The 25830-nt window shown below is 61.3% G+C and overlaps 2 protein-coding genes across 2 annotated transcripts in view; one reads left to right on the top strand and one right to left on the bottom strand.

Annotated features, from left to right (window-relative positions):
* Positions 1–22188, bottom strand: SPPL2B (signal peptide peptidase like 2B). The gene is made up of 15 exons (XM_031659082.1): positions 21968–22188; positions 16070–16189; positions 13461–13643; positions 12259–12348; positions 11909–12048; positions 11162–11304; positions 10957–11053; positions 9798–9914; positions 7543–7769; positions 7269–7278; positions 6577–6739; positions 6348–6447; positions 5683–5760; positions 3190–3350; positions 1–1893 (listed from the first exon to the last, which is right to left on the bottom strand). The coding sequence occupies exons 1-15, from the start codon at positions 22112–22114 to the stop codon at positions 1630–1632; spliced, it is 2040 nt and encodes a 679-aa protein (XP_031514942.1). The 5' UTR covers positions 22115–22188; the 3' UTR covers positions 1–1629.
* LSM7 (LSM7 homolog, U6 small nuclear RNA and mRNA degradation associated) overlaps positions 22135–25830 on the top strand; it is a 6688-nt gene continuing 2992 nt past the window's right edge. Inside the window, exons 1-2 of the mRNA XM_003914619.3 lie at positions 22135–22192; positions 22276–22366. Of these exons, the coding sequence (XP_003914668.1) occupies positions 22187–22192; positions 22276–22366 (97 nt within the window). The 5' untranslated portion in view covers positions 22135–22186. The remainder of the gene's footprint in view (positions 22193–22275; positions 22367–25830) is intronic.

A 25830-nucleotide genomic window follows, 5' to 3' on the forward strand; every position in this document is an offset into this window, starting at 1 on the left:
CACGTGTATCAAAAGCTGTGTTTAATGATCAGACTGAACGGCAGCAAGGCCACATGGACAGACGGAGTCAAGGACAGGACCGCCGCCTCTGAACCCCTCCCCAATGGTCCAACGTCCAACACCAAAAAAGAGAGGTCCCCACCCTGTCCCCATGTACAAAATGGCTTCAGTGAAGGTGCCATTACTCCCTGGGAAGCTGGTATTTTCTGGAAGGGATCGGGGCTCACCCCGCCACCCTCTGACGGGAACAGACCCGTGAGAGCGCAGCGCTCAGCAGTCCCCGTGTGCAGCTGGGGGTGACTGACTTGACAGAAACAGATTCTGGACCCGAGTCTGGAGGCTGTGTGGACAGGGCGGGTGGCAGGCGGGAGCCGGGGCCCTGGCGCCGCAGACAGCCAGGGTGCAGGCTCTGTCGCTGCGGCCACAGGGAGCGCTGCTTCGCAAGTGACCACGTGCAGCGAGGGGAGGATGCCAGGGCCTGGGGCCACACCTTGGTCAGCGAGCAGAGGATGCCAGGGCCTGGGGCCACGCCTCAGTCAGTTCCTGCATGGACGTCTCTGCCCCGGAGTCAGGAGAACCTCATCAGTGAGTAGACCACGCCAGCGGCAGATGTCCTCGTGGGTTCCAGAAGCTCCTAGATGCTGGGTCCAGAGGGTTAAGAACCACGCACCAATGCCGCTGCCACAGGGAGAACCCAGGCCCAAGCCCCTCTCGGCGGAAAAGCAACACAGGGCCCGCGCGGGGAGCGAGGTTGGGTGCCAGGAGCAGCCGGGACCTCCCGCGGCCCAGTCCCTCCCTCCCAGGGCCCCAGGGACCCCCGAGGCCCTGACCCAGCCTGCCTGGCGCCTACCCCTGCTAGTCAGAAGGGCAGTCTGAGATGTCCACCCCACCAGGTGGCACCAGCAGGACTTCTAGAAGTTGCAACTGTTTATTAAAACAGGGAGTGTGCAGGCACGGCCAGGTGCCTCCAGCTGAGGGCAGGGCGGGGCCCGAGCCAGGGGAACGGCTTGTTCACTCACTGCCAGCCTCGTTCACGCCCCGAAACCCTGCCCCACAGGCCTGTGTCAGCCAGCGTCAGGGTCCAGATGCCGCCCCGGCCACCAGGCCGTGTCCTAGGCTTGGAGGTGGCTTCCAAACCTCCCAGGGGCTCCGATCTGCTCGAGAGGGAAAAGCGATGCCTTCTGGGAGACAAAGCTGCTCCTCCGCCCGAGAACAGGATGCCGTGGGGAGGAAGGTCACCTGAAGGTCGAAGCGGCCGGTGAGCACCAAGTGTGTCTGCGGCCAGAGTCCACCCACGCCTGCTCACTCATGCAGACGGCGCTTGAGGGTCTGCAGAGAGGCCGGGCAGGGCCTGCGAGGACGGACTCCAGTGGGGAGGAGGACGGACCCGCAGAGGGCTTGTGGCAGCCGGGCGAGCTTGGAGCAGCAGGCGTGCAGCCGGGGCAGCTGGGCTGGGCGCGGGCACGGACCACGGGGGTCTCGGCAAGGATGAGCACCATGTTGGGGCGGGTGGGGACAGCACAGGCCTCAGTGCCGGGGACAGGCGTCTGTCCGTCTGTCTCCAGCGGGCGCCAGGCAGCCCCAACATCTTGGTATGGCGGGCACGGCAGCGAGCGTCTCACCCCTCCCCTAGGCCAAGGCGCCAGGCTGGGCTACCGGGCACGGCTGGGCCTGGTCCCGGCCCTCGGGTTCAGCCGGACTCCCAGGCTCCCGCGTGGGGGCTCCAGCCCCCATCTCCTCGGGCACACATGGTTCGGGGGGCTGCTCAGCAGGCTGGGGAGGCGTGGCTAATTCTTTGCCGGGTGGCTGCGGGGACAGCGGTGTGGCCGAGTCTTTGGGAGGCTGCGGGCTGTCGGCTGGCGCTGGGGCCCACGGAGATGGAGGTAGGACTTTCTACAGGAGAAGGGAGGCAGAGGTGAGAAGACAGGGACCCGGAGGAGGGCCCTCGTAGGGGCCACGACACCCAGCACCCGCAGGCCACAGGGGCAGGGTTAAAATGCGGCGCCATCCCCAGGGGCTCTGGACCCAGGCTTGGGACAAGCAGAGGTGTCCCAAGGAGGGGGCCGGCTCCATGGCCCATGGGCACCCAGGACCCCGTCCATCCGCACAGGGGCCGCGGGAGGGGAACCCAAGGCCAGCAGAGGCTGAGAGCTGTGCAAAGCCCCTCCAAAAAGAAGCCCGGACTCTCCGTCTCTTGGCCCTGGGGCCTGGTCCTCGGCTTCTCCTGAACTTTCTGAAATACCCATCAGAATGGGGAAACCTTTGGGGTGGGGGTGCTGGCCCCAGGAGACCTCTCCCTCGGGCCTGGTCTCAGGCCATGGTCCCATCTGTGGGACCCATGAGCCCGGCTTGGCCCTGGAACCACAGCTCGACCCAATGCATCACACCAGTGCAGCAGGATGGGTGTGGTTTAACTTCCACAAAAACATGAAGCAGGACCGCCCCGCGCGGCGGGCACCACTGAGAAGCGCGGCGTCACCCGCAGAGGGAGGCCGGCTCCGGGCGGAGCTGCACCGATGCCCAACAGCCTGAGGATTGCCCTGCGGCACGGGGCTGCTCCCTGGGTGATCATGGCCTCCGAGAGGCACTGCCCGGAGGGGTGGGGGCAGCTCTCGGGCACAATGTGCCTGAGTCTCGGGAACCCAGGAAGTCACCCCTCTTGGTTAAGCTCCCCACAGCCCATTGGAAGGGGGGTCCCACCCACTTCTCGTTTACAAAAATCACAAAAGCAGAATGGACGTGGCGTTAAGCCTTCCCTGCAACGCGCACGGTTAACCCTCGCCAGCCGCCCCCTGCCTCGCCGAGGGGGACAGGGGACAGGGGACAGGGGACAGGGCTTCCACAGCCAGGGCCAGCCTGCTCCCCTTGCACAGGGCTCTGCGGCCCCACTCCCAGTCGGGCGCCTCGCGCTCAGCAGGAGAGACGACGGATGCCCAATGCCCACACAAGTGGGGCGCCAGTGACCGTTTTGGGGGAAGCAACTTTAGCAAGGACAGGGCACCCCCGGGTCCCACCCAGCATGTCCGTCCACCGGCGCCACACGCGCACGACACCCAAAGCAGACGCTGCCGGGACCCTGACCCCGTCGCGGCCGCGGGGCTGCTGTGGCTGGAGGCCTCACTCAACTTGAACTCTAGTTACGGCTCACTAGGCGACTATTTCTCACAGTCAGAGCAAACGGGTATTCACCGCAAAGCCGCTGCCCGTCCAGAACACGCCCAGCTCCCGGCGCCAGAGTGCCACGGCGCAGCTTGTCACCAGCGTGCAGGGCACCAGGTAGAGGAGAGCGGGCTGGCCACGCTGCATCAGGGCCAACGCCACGAACGTCACCAGGAGGCCAACGCCATAGGCTGTGGGGACAGAGGAGGCATCACCTCAGCCGGGCAGGCCGGGGCCACCAGCCACTTCCCTGGGAAGAATGCGAGCGGGCTGGGCGCGGTGGAGGGCAGGGGGGTGCAAGGACGGGAGAGGTAGAGCAGGGGTTCAGCCAGCAGGGCCACAGGCTCCTCGAAGTACATGGATCCTTCCGGCACCTCCTGGGCCGCACTCCCACCCTGCCCCAGCGGGGCCAGTGAGGGGCATCAGGGTCACCGAGGACATGGAAGGGGCAGGGCAAGGAGAGGGACAGGCAGGGGCAGGCTTCGGGCAGCTGCAGGACAGCGGGAGGCAGACGTGATAGCGGACGGGGCTGCAAGACATGTCCAGGATGCAGTTTCTATGAACCTCTAATGAGAAAATCCGCCGAAGGGGAACCTGTGCCTGACCAGAAAACCCTTGGACACCGAGCTGGGGGCGCATCAAGTATGTTCTCAGGAGACGCCCAGTGAAAGGTCTGGGGTCAAGGGGCACGGTGTCCCCCCACTGGCGCGGTGCCCCAGTCCCCTGAGAACACAGCCTGTGATTTACATACGTGTGTGTGTAAGTACACAAACGTGCACATGGCCACCCTTGGCACCCGCAGGGGAGGGCTGCCAGGACCCCCCTTGCTCACGTCCCTGACGTAAACTGGTGCAGTGTCTGCCTAGAACCCACACACGTCCTGCCGAACCATAAATCCCTGTAGGTTCCTACAAACACAAACACGACGTCACTGCGGGCGGTGGCTGTCCCACGGCACTGCTTAGGGAATACCGGCCCAAAAAATCCGGGTATGTTCAGTACAGATGCAATTTCTTCTCCCCAAATATTTTCAACCCACAGCTGGTGGAATCCACAGCTGCGGAACCCATGGCTAGGGAGGGCCAAGTGGAGTACATGGGAGAGCGCGTGAGTGTGTGGAGAGAGAGAGAGAGAACGGAATCAAGCGAATGTGAGGAAATGACCAGTCCCTCTGAGAACGGGGCACACAGGAGTTCTCTGTACCAACCCTGCAACTGTCATTTAAAATTTCAAAATAAAGCTCTGAGAAAATTAACTTTTTACTAGAACATTCTTTAAAAAGAGCCGCTGTGTCCAGCAAGCACACTGCTCCTGGCACTTTTTCTAACACTCATCTCTGTATTTCTGACACCATGCCACAGGGAGCGTCCCTATTGGTCCATTTTAGACCATCCACGTGTCCATCAGCCACCATCGACAGACGCAGAGACAAACGGAGAGGTCTGGCGCCTATAAACTCTCAGTGGCTTCGATCTCAGGAATTACAGGGACAACTTGACAAATTATGCTTCAGGAGAGAGAAATCTCTGCTGCTGTGTTTTTATTTTTTCTTTCATTTTATTATTATTTTTTCAAGACAGGGTCTCACTCTGTTGCCCAGGCTGGAGTGCAGTGGCCCGATCATGACTCACTGCAGCCTTGAACTCCCAGGCTCAAGTGATCCTCCCACCTCAGCTTCCCGAGGAGCTGGGGCTACAGGCACATGTCACCATGCCTGGCTAATTTTTGTATTCTTCTGCAGACACAGGGTCTTACTATGTTGCCCAGGCTGGTTTTGAACTCCTGGGCTCAAGCAATCCCCCCACCTCAGCCTCCCAGAGTGCTGGGATCACAGACATGAGCCCCTGGGCCCGGCCTCAGCCGTGATTTTAAAGGATGATCATGAAGACGGTAAAATGGGGCAAGGGGAAAGCCAGGGTCACCTGCAGCTGCAGGAAGCAGGGGTGCGGGGACCACCACCAACCAAAGGGCACTGCAGGCCAGCCTGAGCTCTCCTGGCCCTGGGAGTGGACGTTAGGGAGCCACGTGGAGGGCTGGGTCGAGGGCGTGGCTCGGCAGAGGTGGCTCACCCTCGTGCCCGTGAACCAGAAAGCACCACAGCTTCTTAGGGTCAGCTGTGGTGGGGGGACATTTCTTAAAACAATGTCGGTCAACAGAAAACGGCACTTTGTATAAACACTTTCATAACAACCGAAACAGTAGAAGACAAAGCAAAGAAAAAAAAGACAAAAAGAGGAAAACAGGAAAGAAAAGGAAAAGGACAGAACAGAACAATGGAAGCCAGGGAGAATGAGAAAGAGGGGGAAGGAGGCACAGGCCCAGGCACAGGCCCAGCCATCCGAGCCCAGCTCCCAGAGCGGCCGGGGGTTAGGGTTAGGGTGTTACGGTTTAGGACTAGGGTGTCATGGTTATGGTGTTAGAGTTGGAGTTAGGGTTGGGGTTGGGGTCAGGGCCAGGACAGAGGCTGAGACAGGGCGGGGCTGGAGCCGGAGTGGCCAGCATGGGCTCAACCGAGGCACTTACCGATGGTGCAGGCCACGAAGTATACTCTGGAGGACTGTACCTGGATGTCGAACCTGTGGCAGTAGGCCACCAGCAGCCCTGGGGGAGGCACACAGAGGAGGCTCACCTGGGCCCACAGAGCCTCGGAGTGGGCGCTCCCTGGGAGCAGGCGGGTGCCTGAGCACTTGTGGGCGCCGTGGGCCTCTCGCTGCCCAGTGGCTGCTGTCATTTCACAGACAGGCCACACGCTTGCTCAGGACAGGGCTGCCATGACTCTGTGGGTAAACTGAGATCACAGTGAGAGCAAAGCCCAGGCAGACACACCTGGCAGGACCCTGGGGACACTGAGGCTGAGAGGGTACAGTCTCTGCCTTCAGAGCAACATGAGCTCACTGGGACCCAGGCCCCAGCAAGGACCCCTGCGCAACCCTGAGCAGGATGGGGTGAGGCTGTCTGCCATCGGGAGGCCTTCCCTGCTCCCTAGCACCCAAAGCAGTCCCTACCCCACCCGGACAATGCCCTCGCTGCGCAGGCAAACAGGCCTCAACGGCCCCAACCTGCCCGACCCTGACCCTCAGGGCTTTGTCTGCAGCCAACGGTGCGCAGGCCGCTCACTCCCAAGGGCAAACCTCAGTCACCCAGGGCCTTGCCCCACAGCAGGAACCGTGCCCCACCCGCCTCAGTACCTGGCACCAAAATGTCTCCGAAACCCAGCAGGGAGAAGGGCCGGTCACACAGAGCCAGAGGCGAGGAGTTCAGCCTGGGCACCTTCAGGACCATGGGCAGCTGCAAAGACGGGAAGAGGACAATGTCCTCCAGGACCCTCATCCGGCCGTGGGACGCCTCGAGCCCTATCCCTCTCCGCACAACACCTTGGCCCATGGCAACCTGAGGCCCTGCGGTCAGAGGACGCACCTTCTCACGGGTAGCTGAGTCCGAGGGCCCCGTGGCCACCTCCACCATGATGCTGCTCCCACTGCTGCAGAAGGGGTTGAGTGAGGAGGCGGGGGTGATGGGATGGGGGCGGGGAGCGGGGTGATGGGATGGGGGCGGGGGAGCAGGGTGATGGGATGGGAGGCTGAGGGCCGGGGTGGTGATGGGATGGGGGCCGAGGGGGCGGGGGTGACAGGGATGGTGAGGGCCGGAGGTGACGGATCAGGGAAACAAAGAAATAGTATGAGATAAAGAAATGAGAGGCAAGGTAATCCGGATAAAGCAGGAAATAGGTAATCGAGATAAAGCCAAGAAATAGAGTAATCGGATAAAGCGAAAACAGGAAATGTCGAGATAAATGAAAGGCAAAGTCGAATCAAAGCAAGGAAGCAAAGATATCAAAGGTAAAACCAAGGAGTCGTCGTTATAGTCAAGAAAAAGCGTAATGGTACAAAAAGAATGAAAAATTTCTGCTGCTGTAAATGCAAACCACGGAACAACTGAAGCCAGGCCGGGAGGAAGCCTTTAAAGGAACCCTTGAGAGGAAACCAGTGCTGGGCATGCAGGAGCAGCTCTGGAAGCAACATGAGGTCGGGATTTAAGGACAAAAGTTAGGCTTTCAGAGTCTCCGTGTAACAGGAAGGAGGGGCAGAGGGTGGAGGCCCATGCCACACCGGGCCGGCTCTGGGGATACAGGGGGCCGTCCCAAGCATTCAAATGCCGCTCGCTTTGGGTCCCGTGGGGCCCTCACGGGAATGTGGCCGCCTGGGGCTTGACGACACCCCCGTGCTCCCGGTACCACGGAGGCCAGTTCCTTCAGCCCTATTCCACCGCTCTCCCCACCACCTCATGCAGACATATGAGTTGCCCCTGCCGGGACCACCGCCCCGCAGTCACCCACCCAGGCCGCCTCGGCAGGGGTTTTGGGACCCAATCTTCAAGCCCCACCCTTCACAACAGGCCTAGGTGGCCGTAGCCAGGGCAGTGAGCAGGAGCACAGACCTGCAAGGACCACAGCCCCACGTGGGCCAGGCTGGGGGGAAGGCCCCCCGCCACCCACGCTGCCCCGTAGCCGCACCCTCCCCGCGCTCACCTTGAAGGTGGGCAGACGGATGGTCTTCAGCATGTAGAGGCAGAAGGCGATGCCCAGGGCGTCCTGGAGGACCCAGGCCCACCTGCAAGACACAGCAGCACCCCTGCTGGGGTGGAGGCCGGCTGACCGCCCAGGACGCCGCCTCCCACGAGCCACACACAGGGCCTTCGCTCTCAGCCAGCAGGCGGCCCTGCTGCACTTCCACCTGCCCAGGGGGCGACCCTGAGGACGCCAGACCTGTGGGAGGACCCCTGCTGTTACAACTCCAGCAGGGCGGGCGGCACAGGCCCCACCCCAGGGCCCCCCTGCAGAAGCAGGTAGAGGAGCCCAGCACTCTGCAGCCAGGACGGTGGACACAGGCCTGGCCGGCTGCGTCCCCTCAGTCCCTGTCCCCGGATGGTGGGTGCCAGGCTGGAGGCGGCATGTGCAGGGGGGCGCGGGCACTGACCCCTCCCAGCTGTTTTTGTTTTTGAGATGAAGTCTCACTCGGTCGCCCAGGCTGGAGTTTGGTGGCACGATCTTGACTCACTGCAGCCTCTGCCTCCCAGGTTCAACAATTCTGCTTCAGCCTCCTGAGGAGCTGGGATCACAGGCGCCCACCACAATGCCAGGCAGATTTTTTTTGCATTTTTGGTAGAGATGGGGTTGTCACGTTGGCCAGGTTGGTCTCAAACTCCTGACCTCAAGTGATCTGCCCGCCTTGGCCTCCCAAAGTGCTGGGATGACAGGCACGAGCCACCGCGCCCAAACTGTTTATTAAAGTAAAACTTGTGCCACACCAAGTTGCCTTGCAGAACCTCTGGGTCCACAGTGGGTGGGGCTGCCATGCAGTTGGTGCCCTGGAGCAAAGCACAGACCCGCCTCCTGAACAAGGCCACAGCCCTGCAGCCAGCCGCAACCTTGACTCTCTCCCAGCCCCATGAAGCCCCAGCGTCCCGCTGGCCCCTGCCCCCATGGAGGCTCTGCCTGCCACTTGCTGGACGAGCTGCCCAGCGTTCCTCAGCGTCTCAGACATCAAAGGTTCATTTGAAAATGGGATAAAAACATCCCCCGGGCAGGGCGGCTGCTAAGAACAGAGGCCTCCATGGAGACGCTGGAACAGTCGATTCCAGGCGCCACACGCCACAAGCACCCAGAGAACTGTGGCCAGTTATTTTTTCTGATTTTATGTTATTTCTTAAATAGAGAGGGGCTCTCGCTTGTTGCCCAGGCTGGTCTTGAACTCCTGGGTAAAGTGATGGTCCTGCCTTGGCCTCCCAAATGTTGGGATCCCAGCCGTGAGCCCCTGCGCCCAGCTGACTGCGGCCTGCTCTAACTTCACGTGACGGAATGAGTTTCCTGGCTTGGAAATAACTGAAAGGATTCATTTTCCCTTTGTGTACAAAGGATTCAAAATATTTTCACGTCTTCCTTCTGCCAGTTAAACGTGCCGCGGCTCCAATACACACCAAAGCCAAGCGCACTTGGCTGCCTCGGGAAAAAGCCGAGAAGAAGCGCCAGACAGTATCAGTGACGGTGGCGGGAGCCAGGCGGGGACAGGCCAGCTCCGTCCTCCCAACACAGTGCCAGGCGCTCGGCCTCGTCAAGGAGGCCCAGACGGCAGGAGGCAGCCACAAGTCCAGGCCGCGTGGGAGCTGAGCAAGGAGGGAGCAGTGCCTGCCCCACCTCCATCACTGCTCAGAGGCCGTGGCAGGCATGACCAAGAGGATCGGCTGCCCTGGAGCCCACACCCTGGTCCTCGGGCCTGCAGTGCGCACGTTGGTGCCAGAGACGGGGACAGTGGGGGAAAGACTGGCTCTGGGCAGTGATGCCCTGCACAGGAGTCCCATCCAGGCCTGCTGGAGGACATGGCTCCCGGCCACAGAGGCTCTGGCCTCTCTTCCCAGATTCCAGTCAGGGTTCCCATGGCACCCGGACAAACCCAGGTGAAACGACCCCACGGCCCCATCAGGGCAGCCTGGGGCCAGGGCTTTTCATAACATGGTCCTGAAGCGGCTCCAGGCTGGGGCAGCCTCCAGGGAGGGCAGAGAGTCAGGGCCCCAGGAGCCCTGTGGGAAGGAGCATCTGAGGATGCCACCGCCCGCCGGGGCCCGGGGGAGGCAGCACTTACTGGTCCTCATTGCGGAAGACACCCCACACTACGCTGACAGCCACGCAGAAGAGCGCCAGGAGCAGCATGCGGGCCTGCGGGCGCTTGTGGAAGTAGGGCAGGCTGTTGTTGGGGATCCTGGGGGGCACGGGGCAGTCAGAGCCAAGCCCACCAGCCCCCGGCATCATCCCACTGCCCACCACCCTCGCGCCCTGCCCAGGCAACCCCCTCCAGAGTGGCAGCCCCCACTCTGTCCTCATTAAACTCCACATCCCCCGGCCGGGCGCGGTGGCTCAAGCCTGTAATCCCAGCACTTTGGGAGGCCGAGACGGGCGGATCACGAGGTCAGGAGATCGAGACCATCCTGGCTAACACGGTGAAACCCCGTCTCTACTAAAAAATAAAAAAAAAAAAATTAGCCGGGCGAGGTGGCGGGCGCCTGTAGTCCCAGCTACTCGGGAGGCTGAGGCAGGAGAATGGCGGGAACCCGGGAGGCGGAGCTTGTAGTGAGCCAAGATCGCGCCACTGCACTCCAGCCTGGGCCACAGCGCGAGACTCCGTCTCAAAAAAAAAAAAAAAAAAAAAAACTCCACATCCCCGCACAATGACAACAGTAGGCACCCCAAGGGCAGGGCAGATCCTGGCCCAGACAGGTGCTGGGGGGCCACTGGCTGCACCCACAGAGCCCCCTCGCCTGCGCTGCACCCCTCACCCGACACACCCAGGGACAGCAACCCACAAAGGTCTGCCCTGGGCAAGCCCCGCTTCCTAGACCCAGGTCTGATCTTGCTGGAGACGCCCCCGGAGCTCCCTTTACCCGTAAGAGCCAGGCCAGCTCTGCGCTGTGGGAAACCTTCTGGGTTCCCGGGAGAACCCTGGCGCCCTCCCATGCCCCGGCCAGCCTGCCACCTGGGCAGGGTTCTGGGGCCACCTGGGCAGGGTTCTGGGGACAACAGCACCCTCCCCCCGCCACCCCGGTGCCTGGCTGCTGGCGGGCTCCGTTGATAGCTCGCCCGGACTCTGCCCTGCTCCTGGGCCTTGGAACCACAGGCAAGCGCTGAGGAAGCGCCTGCTGTAGACTCTGAGCTACACTGCACCATGGGGGGCTATGGGGCGGCAAAGGGGCCGTGGTCATCACCGCACAGAGTCAGGCACGTCGGGGCCAGTGAGGCAGCCTCACCTGCACTTGCCGAAGGGCAGCCGCCGCACACAGGGCGCCAGGCAGCTGTACAGGCCGGTGGCGGAGGCCAGGCAGAAGATCCCGATGACCACGTACACTGCAGGGGCAGGGCCGTGAGGCCAGGGGCCAGGCCCGCACACCACCCTCCCACCCTCAGGGCCGGCTGCATCTCCACACCGCGGCCCACCCGCCCGGGGCCGCGCACCGAGGAGGTCATAGAAGTAGTAGAGCAGCACCAGCATGGAGCAGCACATCACCACGAACACGCAGGTCATCACTGGCGTCACGTCCACCGCCTCGTCCTCCTGCTTCTCGGGCCCGTCGTCGCGCTTGTGCTTCATGTACCTTCTTGGGAGACACCATGGGGTCACGGGGCGCTGGGGCTGGCTGGCCTACACGGGGCCCAGGAGTCCACAGCCACCCCGGGGGAATGCGGCAGAAAACCCGGGAGCAGGAGGGGACCCGGGGGGGACTGAAGTGCAAGGAACTGCCCCAAACGTCCCCAGGGCAGAGGAGACCACACAGCAGAGGGTGGCCGGGCTCCCGTCCCTGGGTTGAGCTGGGGCGGCCACTAGGCCGGGCCAGAGGCTGCTGTGCGGGTTCTGCATAAAGAGCCCTGGACATGGGGCCTTCCCAGACCGAGGCGGCTGGGCAGGAGAGGGGAGCTAGCCCCAGCCACCTGCCCACCCTGCACCTGCCACGCCCATACCTGCCACATCCACACCTGCCCAGCCCCGCACACCCACCGGGTCCCCGGAGCCCACCCCAGCAGGAAAAGAGCCTGATTCTGTCCCAGGACCTCCTGAGGAAGAAAGGAAGGGCTCCACGGGACGAGCTGTGCCTGCCCAGGCCAAAGCGCTCACTGCTGTTCCGGACGGGAAGACTGGCCGTCCCAGGCTGCGTCAGAGACGCCCGCCCACCCATCACAGCCCATGCACGGCGCAAAACTCACTTCTTCACGTCCCGACTCCCGGCCCAGTAGCCGCCGATGGCGACAGTGCCCACGGCCATGATGAAGATGATGACCATGTTGTAGTCCAGCACTGGCTCATGAGGCGCGTACAGCGCCACCCTCACCATGCGGCCGAAACGCTGCCTCAAGGAACACACCAGGGGCAGGCATCAGAGCCACCCGCCAGCCACAGGTGGCGTGCAGCGGTGGGCTATGGGGCTGGGGCTGGAGACCCTGGCCTGCAGGGGCCACGCCTCACCCACCACCCCGGCACAAACCCCCCCGGCAGCCAGCCCAAAGCCCCCGCCCCATCTCCTCGGGAGCGCGCGTCTGAGCAGCGGCAGACCTACCCTGAAGATGTCCAACATGTCTTTGTAGCTGAGCAGGGCCACAGGAATGCCAATCTCATCATATTGCGTCTTATTGCCCCCCGGGGGGACCTGGGGGCCCAGAGGAGGGAGCGGCAGGCATCACCCGCAGCAATGGGTGGGCCCCCAGCTCTGTGCCCATTGCCTCCTCTCCTGGGACCCTCACTTGAGGCTCAGGCCAGGCTGGGGGCGCCTGTCTGCTCCCCCTCTGCACCTGACAGCCTCCGGCCTCCCAGGAGGACCCAAGGACAGGGAGGCCCAAGGGCATCAAGACTTCTTCACCCGACAACAGGGCCCCGGGCCTAAGACAGCCAATCCCTCCCTCAGTCGTGGGACTCCCTAACCGCACACACACGTCCTGAGTGACACTTGTCACAGCCCACGCCTGCCCACTAGGCCACCTTGATCCCCGCACCCACTGAGGGCCTCTCTCAATGACGACGGCAGCACGTGCAGACGGGGATGACACCCTTGGCTCTGCCCGGCCTGCTCTGGCCTCAGCCCTGAGACCCTGCCCCAGGCCTCCCTAGGTGGCCAGGCTCAGGCTGCAACGCTGGCGGGGGCAGCCCAGAGCCACGGGCAGGGCTGTGAGGGAATTCCTGCACTCCATTTTCTTCTTACCCCAAAACTACACTTCAGGGGTGCTGTGCACCCTGCCCAGCCCAGCAGTCAGCGTGTCCCCTGCTGTGACCAGCCTTGCCAGGCCCCCAGTTCTCAACCACAGCCCGTTTCACAGAAGACGGAAAAGGGGCTGGGCTTCAGGCCACCTGGATAGGACCACACAGGTGAGCACAGCCCCACCGGCTCGAGAGCCAGGGCACCAGGGTCCCCAGAAGGGGCCAGTTCAGGGCCAGGCCATCTGCTCCGCAGAAGACACCCCAATCCCATCCCTATGGAGAGTGTGATTTCCCTCACCCCGGGGGCTGCTCTAGCACAGGCACCCAACAAGACCACAGCCAAAGTTCCACGGCCCCGGCCAGCAGCACAGAAAGAACAGACTCATCTCTGCCCTCCCCACAGCCACACTCAGCCCGGATCCTCCCCACAGCCACTCAGCCCGGATCCTCCCCACAGAGGGCCTGCCTTTGGCGAGAAATCAGAAGACCAGCCCCTGCCGCTGCTGCCTCCTGCACCCCCCTCCTGCCCCTGAGAGCTGGCTCGGCGGTGGGGGCGCAGGGCCGTACCAGCCTCTCCCTGCTGACAATGAGCAGCCCGCGTGCTCCGCTGCCCTGGGCCAGCCTCACTTTCTCATAGAAGGTGCAGTTCCCCCGGGCCACCAGCGGGATCTGGTTGCCAAAGCCGTGGGCAGGGAGGTCCGCTGCGGAGCAGAGCAGGGAGGCCGTCCAGTTGCGCAACTGCAGGAAAGACTGGAAAGGCCAGGGCACGGTTTCGTCTCACGTGATGTGAGTCACCAGGAGGACCCAGCTGCCCCTTCTCCCACCCGAAGCCTGCGCTGAGTTAGATCTCAGCTCTCGCCTAAAGCCCCGCATGGCCTTGGCCCCACCTAGGCAGAGCCATCCCTACGGTGGTTCCCACAGCAGGGCGCTGGGCGACGGGTTGGGCTGCCTTATCTGAGCAGGGCTGGAGTCCTCACAGACAAGGCTGTCCCCTGACACCTGAGCCACCCTGTGAGCCATCACAGTTCACTCAGCAAGACCAAGTGGGTCCCCACCACAGCCCCACCACGGCCAGGCATCTGTGAGAAACGGGAGGGGTTCCAGTGTGCGGAGAACAAGGCCCCGACTCTCAGCGACCTCACAGCCCAGGAAGGAAGCCAAGACACACGTGCGCACGCACACATGCGCACACAGCCAGGCCGGTGCACCCACACACACGCACACCCACAGCCAGGCTGGAGCACACACCTACAGCCAGGCCGGAGCACATGACACACACACGCACACATGCACACACACACGCACACACCCACTGCCAGGATGGAGCGCACACACATGCACGTGCACACATACACAGCCAGGCCGAAGCACACGGTACACACACGCAGACGCAAGCACACACATGCGCACTCACGCTCAAGCACACACATACCTATTACACACGCACACACACGTGCACACACACATAGCCCAGAGCACACGGCACACACGTGCACAGGAAAGCACACACCTGTGCACTCCTGCTCGGGCACACACACCTATTACACACACACGCATGCACACACACCACACGAATTCACACAAACGCACTCAGACACGTGCACATACCTACGACACATGAGCTCACACGCACACACTCATGCACACACGAACTCAAATACACAGGCACATCCACACACAAACCTATTATGCACACATACACACACATACATACACCTATTACACACGCATGTGTGCACAGACACATGCACATATCCACAAACATACCTATTACGTGGTTACATGCTTACATACACCTGTACACACACGCACTCACACACCCATACAGAAACCTACTGCATGCACGCTCACACACACGTGCATACAGACATACACACTCAGACCCATGCACATGCCCCCACACACCTATTACACACGCTCACATGCACACGTGTGCTGACACACCCACACACGCACTAAGGTACATACATGTCCATGCACGTGTCTATTACACATGTGCTCACACACACACACTCAGGCATATGCACACATACACTCACGCAAACTCACATAAACATGCACTCAGACACGTACGCATGTGCAGGCACGTACCAATTACACACGTGCTCACGCACACACTATGAACAAAGCAGACAGGAAGACGCTAGCACCTCTTGGCCGACAGGCCTCGAGGGATCCAGAAGGGGGCGGGACACAGTGGGAAAGGATGCAGGGCCTGAGGGAAGCAGTGGGAAAGGAGGTGGGGCCTGAGGGAGGCAGGGTCTGAGGGACACAGTGGGAAAGGAGGCGGGGCCTGAAGGACTCAGCAGGAGAGGTGGGGCCTGAGCAATGCAGTGGGAAAGGAGGCAGGGCTTGAGGGGTGCAGTGGGAAAGGAGGCAGGACCTGAGGGACTCAGTGGGAAAGGAGGCGGGGCCTGAGGGACTCAGTGGGAAAGGAGGTGGGGCCTGAAGGATGCAGTGGGAAAGGAGGCGGGGCCTGAGGGACACAGTGGGAAAGGAGGCAGGGCCTGAGGAACACGGTGGGAAAGGAGGCAGGGCCTGAGGAATGCAGTGGAAAAGAGGGTGGGGCCTGAAGGATGCAGTGAGAAAGGGGGCAGGGCCTCAGGGATGCAGTGGGAAAGAGGGCGGGGCCTGAAGGATGCAGTGAGAAGGGGGCAGGGCCTGAGGGATGCAGTGGAAAAGAGGGTGGGGCCTGAAGGATGCAGTGAGAAGGGGGCAGGGCCTGAAGGATGCAGTGGGAAAGGAGGTGGGGCCTCTGGGGGAGGGAGGGACCCACCCAGCAGCAGGTGTTAGTGCCCCAGTCGGGAAGATGGTGAAAGGAACAGGTCTCGTCCCCGAGACCCCACTGTGCCCTCTGCTGTCACTCCTCCAAGGACCCCTCTGTCCGGGCCCACCAGATGGGGAGCCCAGCATGGAGCAATAGAGACCCTTGTCCACCACATGGGGCTGAGCCGGTGCCTCTAGGTTTGCATCCCAAGGCCCTATGGACAGCCTGCATTGATGACCAGGGTTGGGGAGGCCCAGGGGAACTAGGGGCTACCCAAGAGTCCCCCAGACCTGGCCATGGCCTGCCTCTCGCCTCTGGATCTTTCCTGCAGCCCTGGCTGGATGAGTCTCTAGAGCCCTGGGGCCCACGCATTCCCCCCGACGGCGGTACCCAGCTGGCGGGTACTTACCGCCTTGCTGAGGTCATGCGGCAGATGGGCCCACTGCGGGTTGTAGAGGATGCAGTAGTCTTTGCCTCTGGGGCCCCCAGCCTCGGAGACCACGTGCACCATGCCGTACTCACAGGCCACCTGCGGGACAAGGCCGGCGATCAGAGCCACAGCACGGGACGCGTGGGGCTACACCGCCCCACGGGAAACAGGCCCGAGGAGACGAGGATGCCTCCAGGAAGGGCGCCCGTGTTCACGAGGTCGTCTGGGATGCCTCCCCGTCTCGATAGGACAGACAGGGATGTGACGGTACATGGTTTATAGCAAAGACGCAGACCAGCTCACCTTCCTCAGGAGGCCCCAGGCTGGTGACCATGAGTGTGTCAGGTCACCTCTCTGTGGCTCCCGAGTTTCTGCACCAAAAACCAGGGATCGCATCACCTCCTGGACCTCCCAGGACCAGTGGGCACGGTGGGAGAAGCACAGCCGAAGGCAGAGCCCTCAGCAGGGAAGAAGGGCAGGGCCCGAGCGGACCTGGCCCTGGGCTTGGGCGGGAGGCCTGAACAAGCCTCCACACCCCCCAGGTCTGGGTGGCCTTTGACCCACAGCCCCATGAGCACTGCCTGTCGACTGGCACTCCAGGGGCACAAGGGGGTCCAGGCACATAATGGGTCCCAGACCGGGGGATGGATCCCAGGTCGGCCGGCATCCCTCAGCTCCTGCTGAAGAATAGCAGGAAGCAGCTGAGCCAAGGGGCCTACGGGCACTGGGTCCTGAGTGGGACAGGCTGAGGTTTGCCACAGGTCAGGCTGCCACCAGCAGGACAGACAGCGTCGTGTTCCCCGTGAAGCCCCAAACCAGCAGAGTCCAGCACAGCACCTCCTCCTTCCCGGGAGGGAGAAGGAACAGCCAGTCAGGACTTCAAGTTCGTGCTCTCCAGCCTGCAGCAGCAGCAGCTCAGAGAGGGCCACAGGGAGAAGGTCCGGATCCTCTGGCAGGAGCCCCTCACACAGAACGGGGATGAGTGGCCAAAGCCGGCCAAGAGGAGCAGGGGCGGTGGCCCACCGCACCGGGACAGAGCGGGCCCAGGCCCTTGCCATGCTCTCAAAATGAAGTAAGGGGCAGGACCGGGCCCTAAAGTCCTGGACGCCTCCCAGGAGGGTCTCGGAGTAGACGGGCCTGGACCAGAAGGGCTGACCCCCGCCTCCTCAATCCAGTGCTTAACAGAGTAGGATGGAGCTATGAGGAAAGACGCAATTCCACATGCAGGAAGCTGGTGCTGCTCACCACACTTCCCACCGCGGGGACCACTGCAGACACTGAGGGGCTCTGGCCTAAGCAGAGCCACGGTTCTCCCAGCAGAGCCCAGTCCAGCCACCCACACCTACCATCCCCACCTTCCTCCTGCTCCCCTGCCCAGGGCCCCCACCCAGCAGCTGACAAGGACATCTCCATCTCGTGAGGACACCAGTCACCAGAGGGTCCCACAGGGACGGGGCCCAGGTCCCAGCTGCTGCGTCACACTGCAGACCCTCAGTGTGGGCCCCCAGGGGAGCCCGGCCTGCACAGGGTGGAGGGGTCCCAGGAGAAAAGCCATGTGCCAGGGACCAAGGAGACCCACCCCCGCACCCTAGGCCCACCTGTTCTCAGGAGTGCCCAGGGCACTCTGCACACTGCAGGCTCCTGGGCCAGGCCTTCCGGAGCTGCAGGGCTCCTGCCAGGTTGTAAACCTCCCAGACAGCCAGCCACACCCCCTGGTCCCCAGGGGACCTGCCATGGAAACAAACAGGCTACAGCCATTCACCTCATCAGGAACAGGATGGCAACATATCTGGAGGGGGACTGAGCCGTGCACCGAGAAGGCCAATGCCACAACGCCACAAGGGCCCACAATGCAGAAGCAGCTCTGCCAAGCTGGGGCTGGGGAAGGGGAGCTCTGGCTTGGCTAAAGGTCCCAACGGTCCCTGATGCCAGACACCAACCCCAGCACACGGGCACAGACTGGCTCTCCAACAGCTGGGCCCTCACTGAAATCACACAAGGGCTCCGGCCTGGTCTGGGAGCATCTTGATCAAGGCCCTGGCGACCTCGGGGTGGCAGCATGGTGAAAGCCCATGGAGCCCCAGTCCCCGCAATCGACTGGGGATCTCATAGCACTTGGCTAATGCTGCTTCCTTCCCACACCTGCCCCAGCCCAACTCCAAGCACCTCCCGTGTGACCTCCCCCAGAGCCGAGGCAGAGTCAGGAGCCCTTTCTTTCCAGTTCTGCCCACCAGACTGCCTTCCCTGAGAGCAACCCTTAGTCTGGCCCCGGTGCCGAGCCCGGAGGGTGCCCCTTCCAACACAGCCCCGCAGTGTTCAGAACCCCTCGCGCCTACTCCAGGAGGGATGTTATGGGTCACGGCAGAGGCCAAGAATCCATAGTCCGGCCCACCGTCTGTGTTTGTAAATAAAGTTTTATTGGAACACAGCCAAGCCCATTCCTAAGGAAGAGTCTCTGGCTCTGGAGGTACAACAGGAGAAACCAAGCATCCGCACCACGGGCCACGTGGGCCACAGAGCCCAGCAAAACTACTGTCTAGCCCCTCCCAGAAAACACCTGCCAAGCTCTGTTCTATGGGGTCAGGGACTTTGGTGAAAAGTGTCTTTTGTGTAAAATGGGAACCGACAGAACTGCTTCTCTGCTTCTCTCTAAAAGGGTCATTTAAAAGCACAAAAGCACATTCATGCATTTTCCTCTCCACAATTCGCAAAACTGGTTTTCTGTTAAAAAAACAAGCCTATGCTTCCATCAAAGGCCAGAGAACGCAGCGGCATCTCACCAGGAAGTTTCCTCATCTGCTGAGTTAAAGAAATTGGGAACTTGGCCGGGCGCGGTGGCTCAAGCCTGTAATCCCAGCACTTTGGGAGGCCGAGACGGGTGGATCACGAGGTCAGGAGATCGAGACCATCCTGGCTAACACGGTGAAACCCCGTCTCTACTAAAAAATACAAAAAACTAGCCGGGCAAGGTGGCGGCGCCTGTAGTCCCAGCTACTCTGGAGGCTGAGGCAGGAGAATGGCGTAAACCCGGGAGGCGGAGCTTGCAGTGAGCTGAGATCCGGCCACTGCACTCCAGCGGGGGCGACAGAGCGAGACTCCGTCTCAAAAAAAAAAAAAAAAAAAAAAAAAAAGAAACTGGGAACAATTAGTCCAACGGCCACAGCTCTGAGGGCCCTGAGTTTTAGTCAGGCCCACCGAAATTTGGAGGAGCAGAAAAAGCTCGGGCTACAAGGACAGGCTCAAAGCCCAGGCCTTGACCTCCAAATCCTTCACAAATCGCAGCGCAGATGCTTCGCCACTGCACAATGGTTTAGAAACTTCTAGGCTTAGAAACCCTGCTTTGAAGTGACTGTGAAAGCATCCACGTCAAGAGCCTTTGAAACAGGCCAGTGAGTCCAAGCCGGGAGAGCCTCCCTTCTGGGAACTCAGGAGTTCCAGGAGCCAGGCCGGGTCCAGCGAGGGCCACCAGCTCCAGCTGAGATCTGCTGAGGAATGGGCTCCATGGGGTGGGGGAGGGGAGGCGTCTCATTGGGGAGGTCACTTCCTTGCTCGGGGTCACAGAATGGTAGCAAGCGAGTTGAGGACTGTCACCAAGCAGGCTTCTGCCCAGAGAGCTAGTCTCATTCTGGGCAATCGGACTCAAATTTCCACTGCCGCGAAGCACCGCCCCCAAAAGGGACAGGCCTCTCAGGGTGTATTTACAACCAAGGTTCTGGGAAGGCCAGGAGCACCTGCTCTCTCACGTCCCTCTGACACGTCCTTTGACTCCCCACCTTCCAGATAAAGCTCACACTCCTCAGCCCCCCCAGGTTAAAGTCCATGTACCCCAGCACAGAGAGCCTTCCACAACCTGGTTTCCACCAGGCGGCCTGTCATCCAGCCTAAGAGGCCAAATGCTCTGCCTTCACTCTGCCTGGGGCCACTCGCACCACTCCCCGCTCCTGTGTGCCCCTGCCCCAGCGTCCATCCACAGCCCACCCCCCAGGACCTCCTTGCTGCTGACATCTTTCAGGGTGTAAATCCTCCCTTCCAGCATTGTTCCACCCTAGACTCCAGCCACAGCCCACCCCTTGCCAACCCCAAATAACCCGCTAGCTCTCACACCTCCCAGCCCCCGCTCATGCTGCTTCTGGTGCTTCCAACACCCTTCCCCTCCTGCCGACCCGGCAAACTCCTACTCATGGCTCAGAACACCTACTTCGGGGCTGGGCATGGTGGCTCACGCCTGTCATCCCTATACTTTGGGAGGCCGAGGTAGGTGGATCACCTGAGGTCAGAAGTTTCAGACCAGCCTGACCAATGTGGTTAAACCTCGTCTCTACTTAAAAAAAAAAAAAAAATAGCCAGGCGTGGTGGCGTGCACCTGTAATCCCAGCTATTCAAGAGGCTGAGGTGGGAGAATTGCTTGAACCGGGAGGTAGAGGTTGCAGTGAGCTGAGATCACGCCACCGCACTCCAGCCTGGGCGACAGCGAGACTCTGTCTCAAAAAAAAAAAAAAAAAAAAAAAAAAAACACACCTGCTTCGGAAAAGCCTTCCCAGGCAAACTGAGTCCCTCCCTCCACAGCGTTCTGTGATCTTTCTATCTTTCTTCCACCTTTGGCTTTCCTCCTCCTTCCAAATGTCTGGGGTCTCTAGGTCCCTGGCCACAGAATGGGGGGGAGTCCAGGGGGCTGACAGGGCAGCTGGGGGTGGAGGTGCGGTTCGCGGAAAGCTTCTGAGAGGGCCCTCCAGCCTTGCAGAGACCACGGGCGTTTCAGGGTAAGAGAAAAGACTAGACAACGAAGCTCCTGCAATGAGCTGCAGGCTTCCCTGGCGCCAGGTCACAACTGGACAGCCCGTTCATCCAGATGCGACATGGTCTGACACACTTTGAAAGGGTCACTCCTGCTGTGTCGAGGATGGACTGGGGATGTGGGGGACAAAGGCAGCCACAGCAGGGGGATGGCGGTGGGGCTGGAGGAGTGGAGGCTAAGAAGGAGCCCGGTGGCAGCGACGCCTTAAGAGAACTCTGAGAGAGGAGTGAAGGTTAAGGGCCGCATTTGTGAGGCTGCCCCGGGTTCCATTCCCTGAGCCACCAAACTCAGGAAAGAGAGAAGATTTGGAATTAAGAAAATAAAAGATGCAGTTACGACAGTGCGATCTCGTAGACTGTCCCCGCTAGAACCTGACACTCTACATCAAAGGATACACAATGAACATAAGGAAGGCGTGCTGGCCCTAGGCGCTGGTCACCCTGGGTAGCATCTCCAGAATCCACACCATAGTCGACCCCCCTTCTCCAGACGAGCAACTGACGCTCAAAGCAGGGAATTCCCTCGTCCAAGGTCACGGAGTAAAAGATGGAGCGGGGATACGACCCCAGTGCAGGGCTGGGCTCTTGGCCGCTCCAGGATGCTGGCCAGTCACTGGGGGACACGCGGGACGCCTCTGGGTTCCCCCACCGCACCCCCTAGGGTGAGGTTAGCTTAGCACCGGCCCGTTCCGCTTAAAGGGAAACTGAGGCTCGGAGCGGGGTGGGCAGCCGCCTGCCCAAGGCCACAGAGCGGGAGAGAGGCGTCCCCCGCGGCGGCTGGAGACCCCGAAACAGACAAGCAGAACCGGGAGATGGAGGGGGCACAAACTTCAGGCCCGGTGGGAAGTGAAGGGCGCTGCAGCGGCGGAGGGCCTCCGAGGCGGGGAAGGGAGAGAAGCCGGGGACAGCCCCGCAAGGTCACGGCCGGGCCCGGGCACCGCCGGCCGACAACGAGGGGACCGCGGATCCCCGAGGCTGGACCCCCAAGACGAGCCAAGAGGGGTCGTTTCTGCGCGTAGCCCCGGGGCCGAGAGGCCGAAGGGCCGCAGCCTGCGGTGCCGTCGGGACCGGTGCCGCGCTCACCTGGGCCGCGAGGAGCAGAAAGGCCGCCACAAGCCGCGCCAGCGCAGCCGCCGCCACCGCCGCCATGTCGGCCGGTGCCCACCGCAACCGTCGGCAGATGTTTCCCAGCAACGCCCCGAGACCCCGGGCCACGCATGCGCCGCGCATGCGCTTGGGGGGGGGGGGGAGAGGTCAAAGGGCACGGGGCGGTGTCTGCGAAGAGGCGCACGGCGCGACAAGATGGCGGTGAGCGCGCGGCGGAATCCGGAGCCGGGGGGCGTGGGGCTCGGGCCGCGCTCCAGGCCTCATGCGCTCTGCTTTCCCCGCAGGATAAGGAGAAGAAGAAAAAGGAGAGCATCTTGGACTTGTCCAAGTACATCGACAAGACGATCCGGGTGAAGTTTCAGGGAGGACGCGAAGGTGAGGCGGCTCCCGCCGTTGGCACCCCCCCTTTAAAATTTTAAAATAAACTCAGCAACAGAGGTGATGAGGATGCATGCAGAGGCGCCTCTTTTATTTATTTTTAGTTATGTATTTATTTTGAGACGCAGTCTCGCTCTGTCGCCCAGTCTGGAGTGCAAGTGGTGCGATCTCAGCTCACTGCAACCTCCGCCTCCCGGGTTCGAGCGATTCTCCTGCCTCAGCCTCCTGCGTGGCTGGGGCTACAGGCGCCACCACTCCTGGCTAATTTTTGTATTTCTAGTAGAGACGGGGTTTCACCATGTTGGCCAGACTGGTCTCAAACTTCTGACCTCAAGTGATTCGCCCGTCTCGGCCTCCCAAAGTGCTGGGATGACAGGCGTGAGCCGCCGCAGAGGCGCCTCTTTACACGCTTGAAGCCGACTACCTTGTGCAGGCTTCCGAATTACGCCGGGAGGTAGGAACTGGTATGGCCATTTTGCAGGCGGGGAAACTGGGGCAAGGAGCGGGAAACAAACGTAACCCAAAGTCACAGTGGCGCAGCCGGTATTGGGATTTCCGGCTTGGCCTCCCGAGCAGTCCTGTGTGTCCAAGGACTGCCCCAGATCCCCACAGATCTCCCGGCTTCTCCTCTTCCTCCCTCTAAGTCAAGGTCTCTCCCGCACAGCAGTGTGGACACATTTGGGGCCGGATTCTCTGGAGTGGGGCCGTCCTGGGGCACTGCAGGGTGCTGAGCAGCATCCCTGGCCTCCACCAAGTTGTGACAACCTAAATAGCCTCAGACATTGCTTAGTGTTCTCTGGGGATAGGATCGCCCCCCGACCCCCAAGCTGTGATTGGGAATCACAGCTACTAAGGTCAGTCTCCACTCAGCGGCCAGAGGCACCTAATGAAAAAGAAATGGAGGCTTCTTGCTCCCTGCTGAAAACCTCTGAGGCTCCCCGTTGTTTTGGAGTAAAATCCGAATCCATACTTCTGATTATGACTGCAAAGGGCGGCAAAAGCACAAGTTCCACAGGTGCTTGCTCTGGGAAGCCCTCCCTGACCCTGGCGTCAGGCCCCCCATCGTTCTAGGATCCTGGTAGCACCTGTCACCGTTTGCGGTTTCGTGCATGTTAACCTGATGCTTGCCTCTGCCTGCGACTCTTCCATGGAATCTAGTGAAGACAGGGCGAGCTCTCAGAGGGCAGGAAGCATGCTGCAGCTCTTGGCGGGGCGCGGGGACTCACGCCTGTAACCCCAGCACTTTGGGAGGCTGAGGCAGGCGGATCATACGATCAGGAGATCGAGACCAGCCTGACCAACATGGGGTTTCGTGAAACCCCATCTCTACGAAAAATACAAAAAAATTAGCTGGGCGTGGTGGCACACACCTGTAATCCCAGCAACTCAGGAGGTTGAGGCAGGAGAATCTCTTGAACCCAGGAGGCAGAGGTTGCAGTGAGCTGAGATCGCGCCACTGCACTCCAGTCTGGGAGACAGAGCGAGACTCCGTCTAAAAATAAATAAATCACACACACGCACACACACAGCAGAGAAAGGGTTTGCTCCCTGAAGGACTCACCTGATACGGTCAGGCTCACCCAGGGTGTTTCCCTCTAGATTGGCTCAAAGTCAGCTGGTTCAGGGGCTTAAACAGCTGCATAACCTAAGTGCAGGAGTGACGTCATGTCCCCTCAGAGTCACAGACCCGAGCCCACACCCCGGGGAGGGGAACCTTGGTTAGAGACCTACCTACCTCAGTGCTCACATCTGTCCCCGTGAGGAGGGCTGGCTCACTGGTCAGGCTGGTGCCAAGGACCTGAACCGCTGCGTCTGACCCCATCTCATAGGTGACGAGTTTCATTTTGCAGGGGAGGGACTTGAGCGCAGAGAGAGGGAGCCGTGGAGGTAGGAGCTAAAGCCTGTATGCAGGCGGGCAGACCTTCTCTGTAGAAGGCCAGACAGCAAATATCTTCAGCTTTGCAGCCCAGATGGTCTCTTGTCACAACCAGTGAGCTATGCCTGCAGAGCAGGAGAGCCGCCCTGGTCAGTGCCTGAGCGGGCGAGTGTGCTGGTGGGCCAGTGAAACTTTGGCATACAGAGATGAGCGGTGGGCCACTTTCGCCTCTGGTCGTAGTTCGCAGCGCAGAATGGCCAAGGACAGGCTCACAGCCCTGCCTTGGGAGAAGATAGGCAGGCAGAATAATGCCTGGGGTGCCTGCTTCCTGAGATTGGTGGGGGGCATGCAGAGGGCAGCACCCTAAGGGGTGTGGGTTGGTGTCTGGAGGAAGCACCTGAAAGATGACAGGGGTAAGAAGGAGGGTAGGGAGGGGGTGGCTGTGGGACGCCCCTCAGTGAGCGCAGAGGCGGAACCGCTCCTGGGCCTGGGCTGGAGGAGCCTGCGGGGGAGAGGAGGGGAGTCCCGGACAGGGAGGGTGGGCTGGCCTCTGCTGAGGACACGCAGCTCCCCCTTCACCCTTCTCAGTGTCACCAGACACTGCGGAGCAGGATCAGATGGCAGAGGTCACCACCGGGTCAGAGAGCCCTAACCCAAGGTGGCAAGTTGTGACCTAAGGCGGCGAGGCTTGGGGGGTGGGGCAGGCAGCGTGGAGAGAGAAGCCACAGCAACTGCCTCAGCCCCCAAAGCCTTTGCACCCGGGTCTCAGAGCATCTCTCTTGCCCGCTCCCCGCAAGCCCTGAGCTGCAGGGCTGGGATTTGTCCTTCTGTATTCCGTGAACTCACTGAGGGACCCAGCACGGGTCAGGCAGCGCAGTCATCACCGCTGTCACAGCAGAGCACTCCATCTCACCTAGAGGAAGCCCTGTCCCCATCAGCTGTCACTGCCTGTCGCCTCCCCGGCACCCACACATCCCCTCCCTGTCTCTGCGGATTGGCCTGTCCTGGACCTTTCATAGAAACGGGATCACACGCTGCGCGGCCTTCTGTGGCTGGCGTCTCTCACCGAGCGTGACGTCCTCAGGCGCGTCCTCAGGCACATCCGCACCGTGGCCTGCGCCAGCCTCGCTCCTCTTCCCGGCTGGTGGTTCCACCGCATGCATGTGCCGTGGCCTGTTTTGCTACTGCTTTTGAGCCGAGAATTGTTTTTATGACTTTTAAATAGCTGGAAAGGGATCAAAAGAAGACTGTCTCACGATGTGGAAATGATATGAAATTCCCGTTTCAGTGCCTGTGTGTCAAGCTGACTGGCCACGGCTCAGCCACACGTGGACTCATCACCGAAGCTGCTTCCGCCCAGGCAGCCCGAGCCAGCAGCTGTGACCGGCACCCTGTGGCCCACACGGCCAGAAGTGTTTGTCCTCTAGCCCCCTGCAGACACAGTCGGCTGCCCATGGTGGGGGTCACTCTGGAGGCGCCTGTCACCAGCCCCTCCCGGGAGCCCTCCCCACCCTCAGTCCTCCATCCCTGAAGCAGTGAGCCCCATGCCTGGGCCACGCTGGGGCAGGCCCTGTACCCAAGATGG

Source organism: Papio anubis, chromosome 20 (assembly GCF_008728515.1).
Source record: "Papio anubis isolate 15944 chromosome 20, Panubis1.0, whole genome shotgun sequence".
Classification (NCBI taxonomy): domain Eukaryota; kingdom Metazoa; phylum Chordata; class Mammalia; order Primates; family Cercopithecidae; genus Papio; species Papio anubis.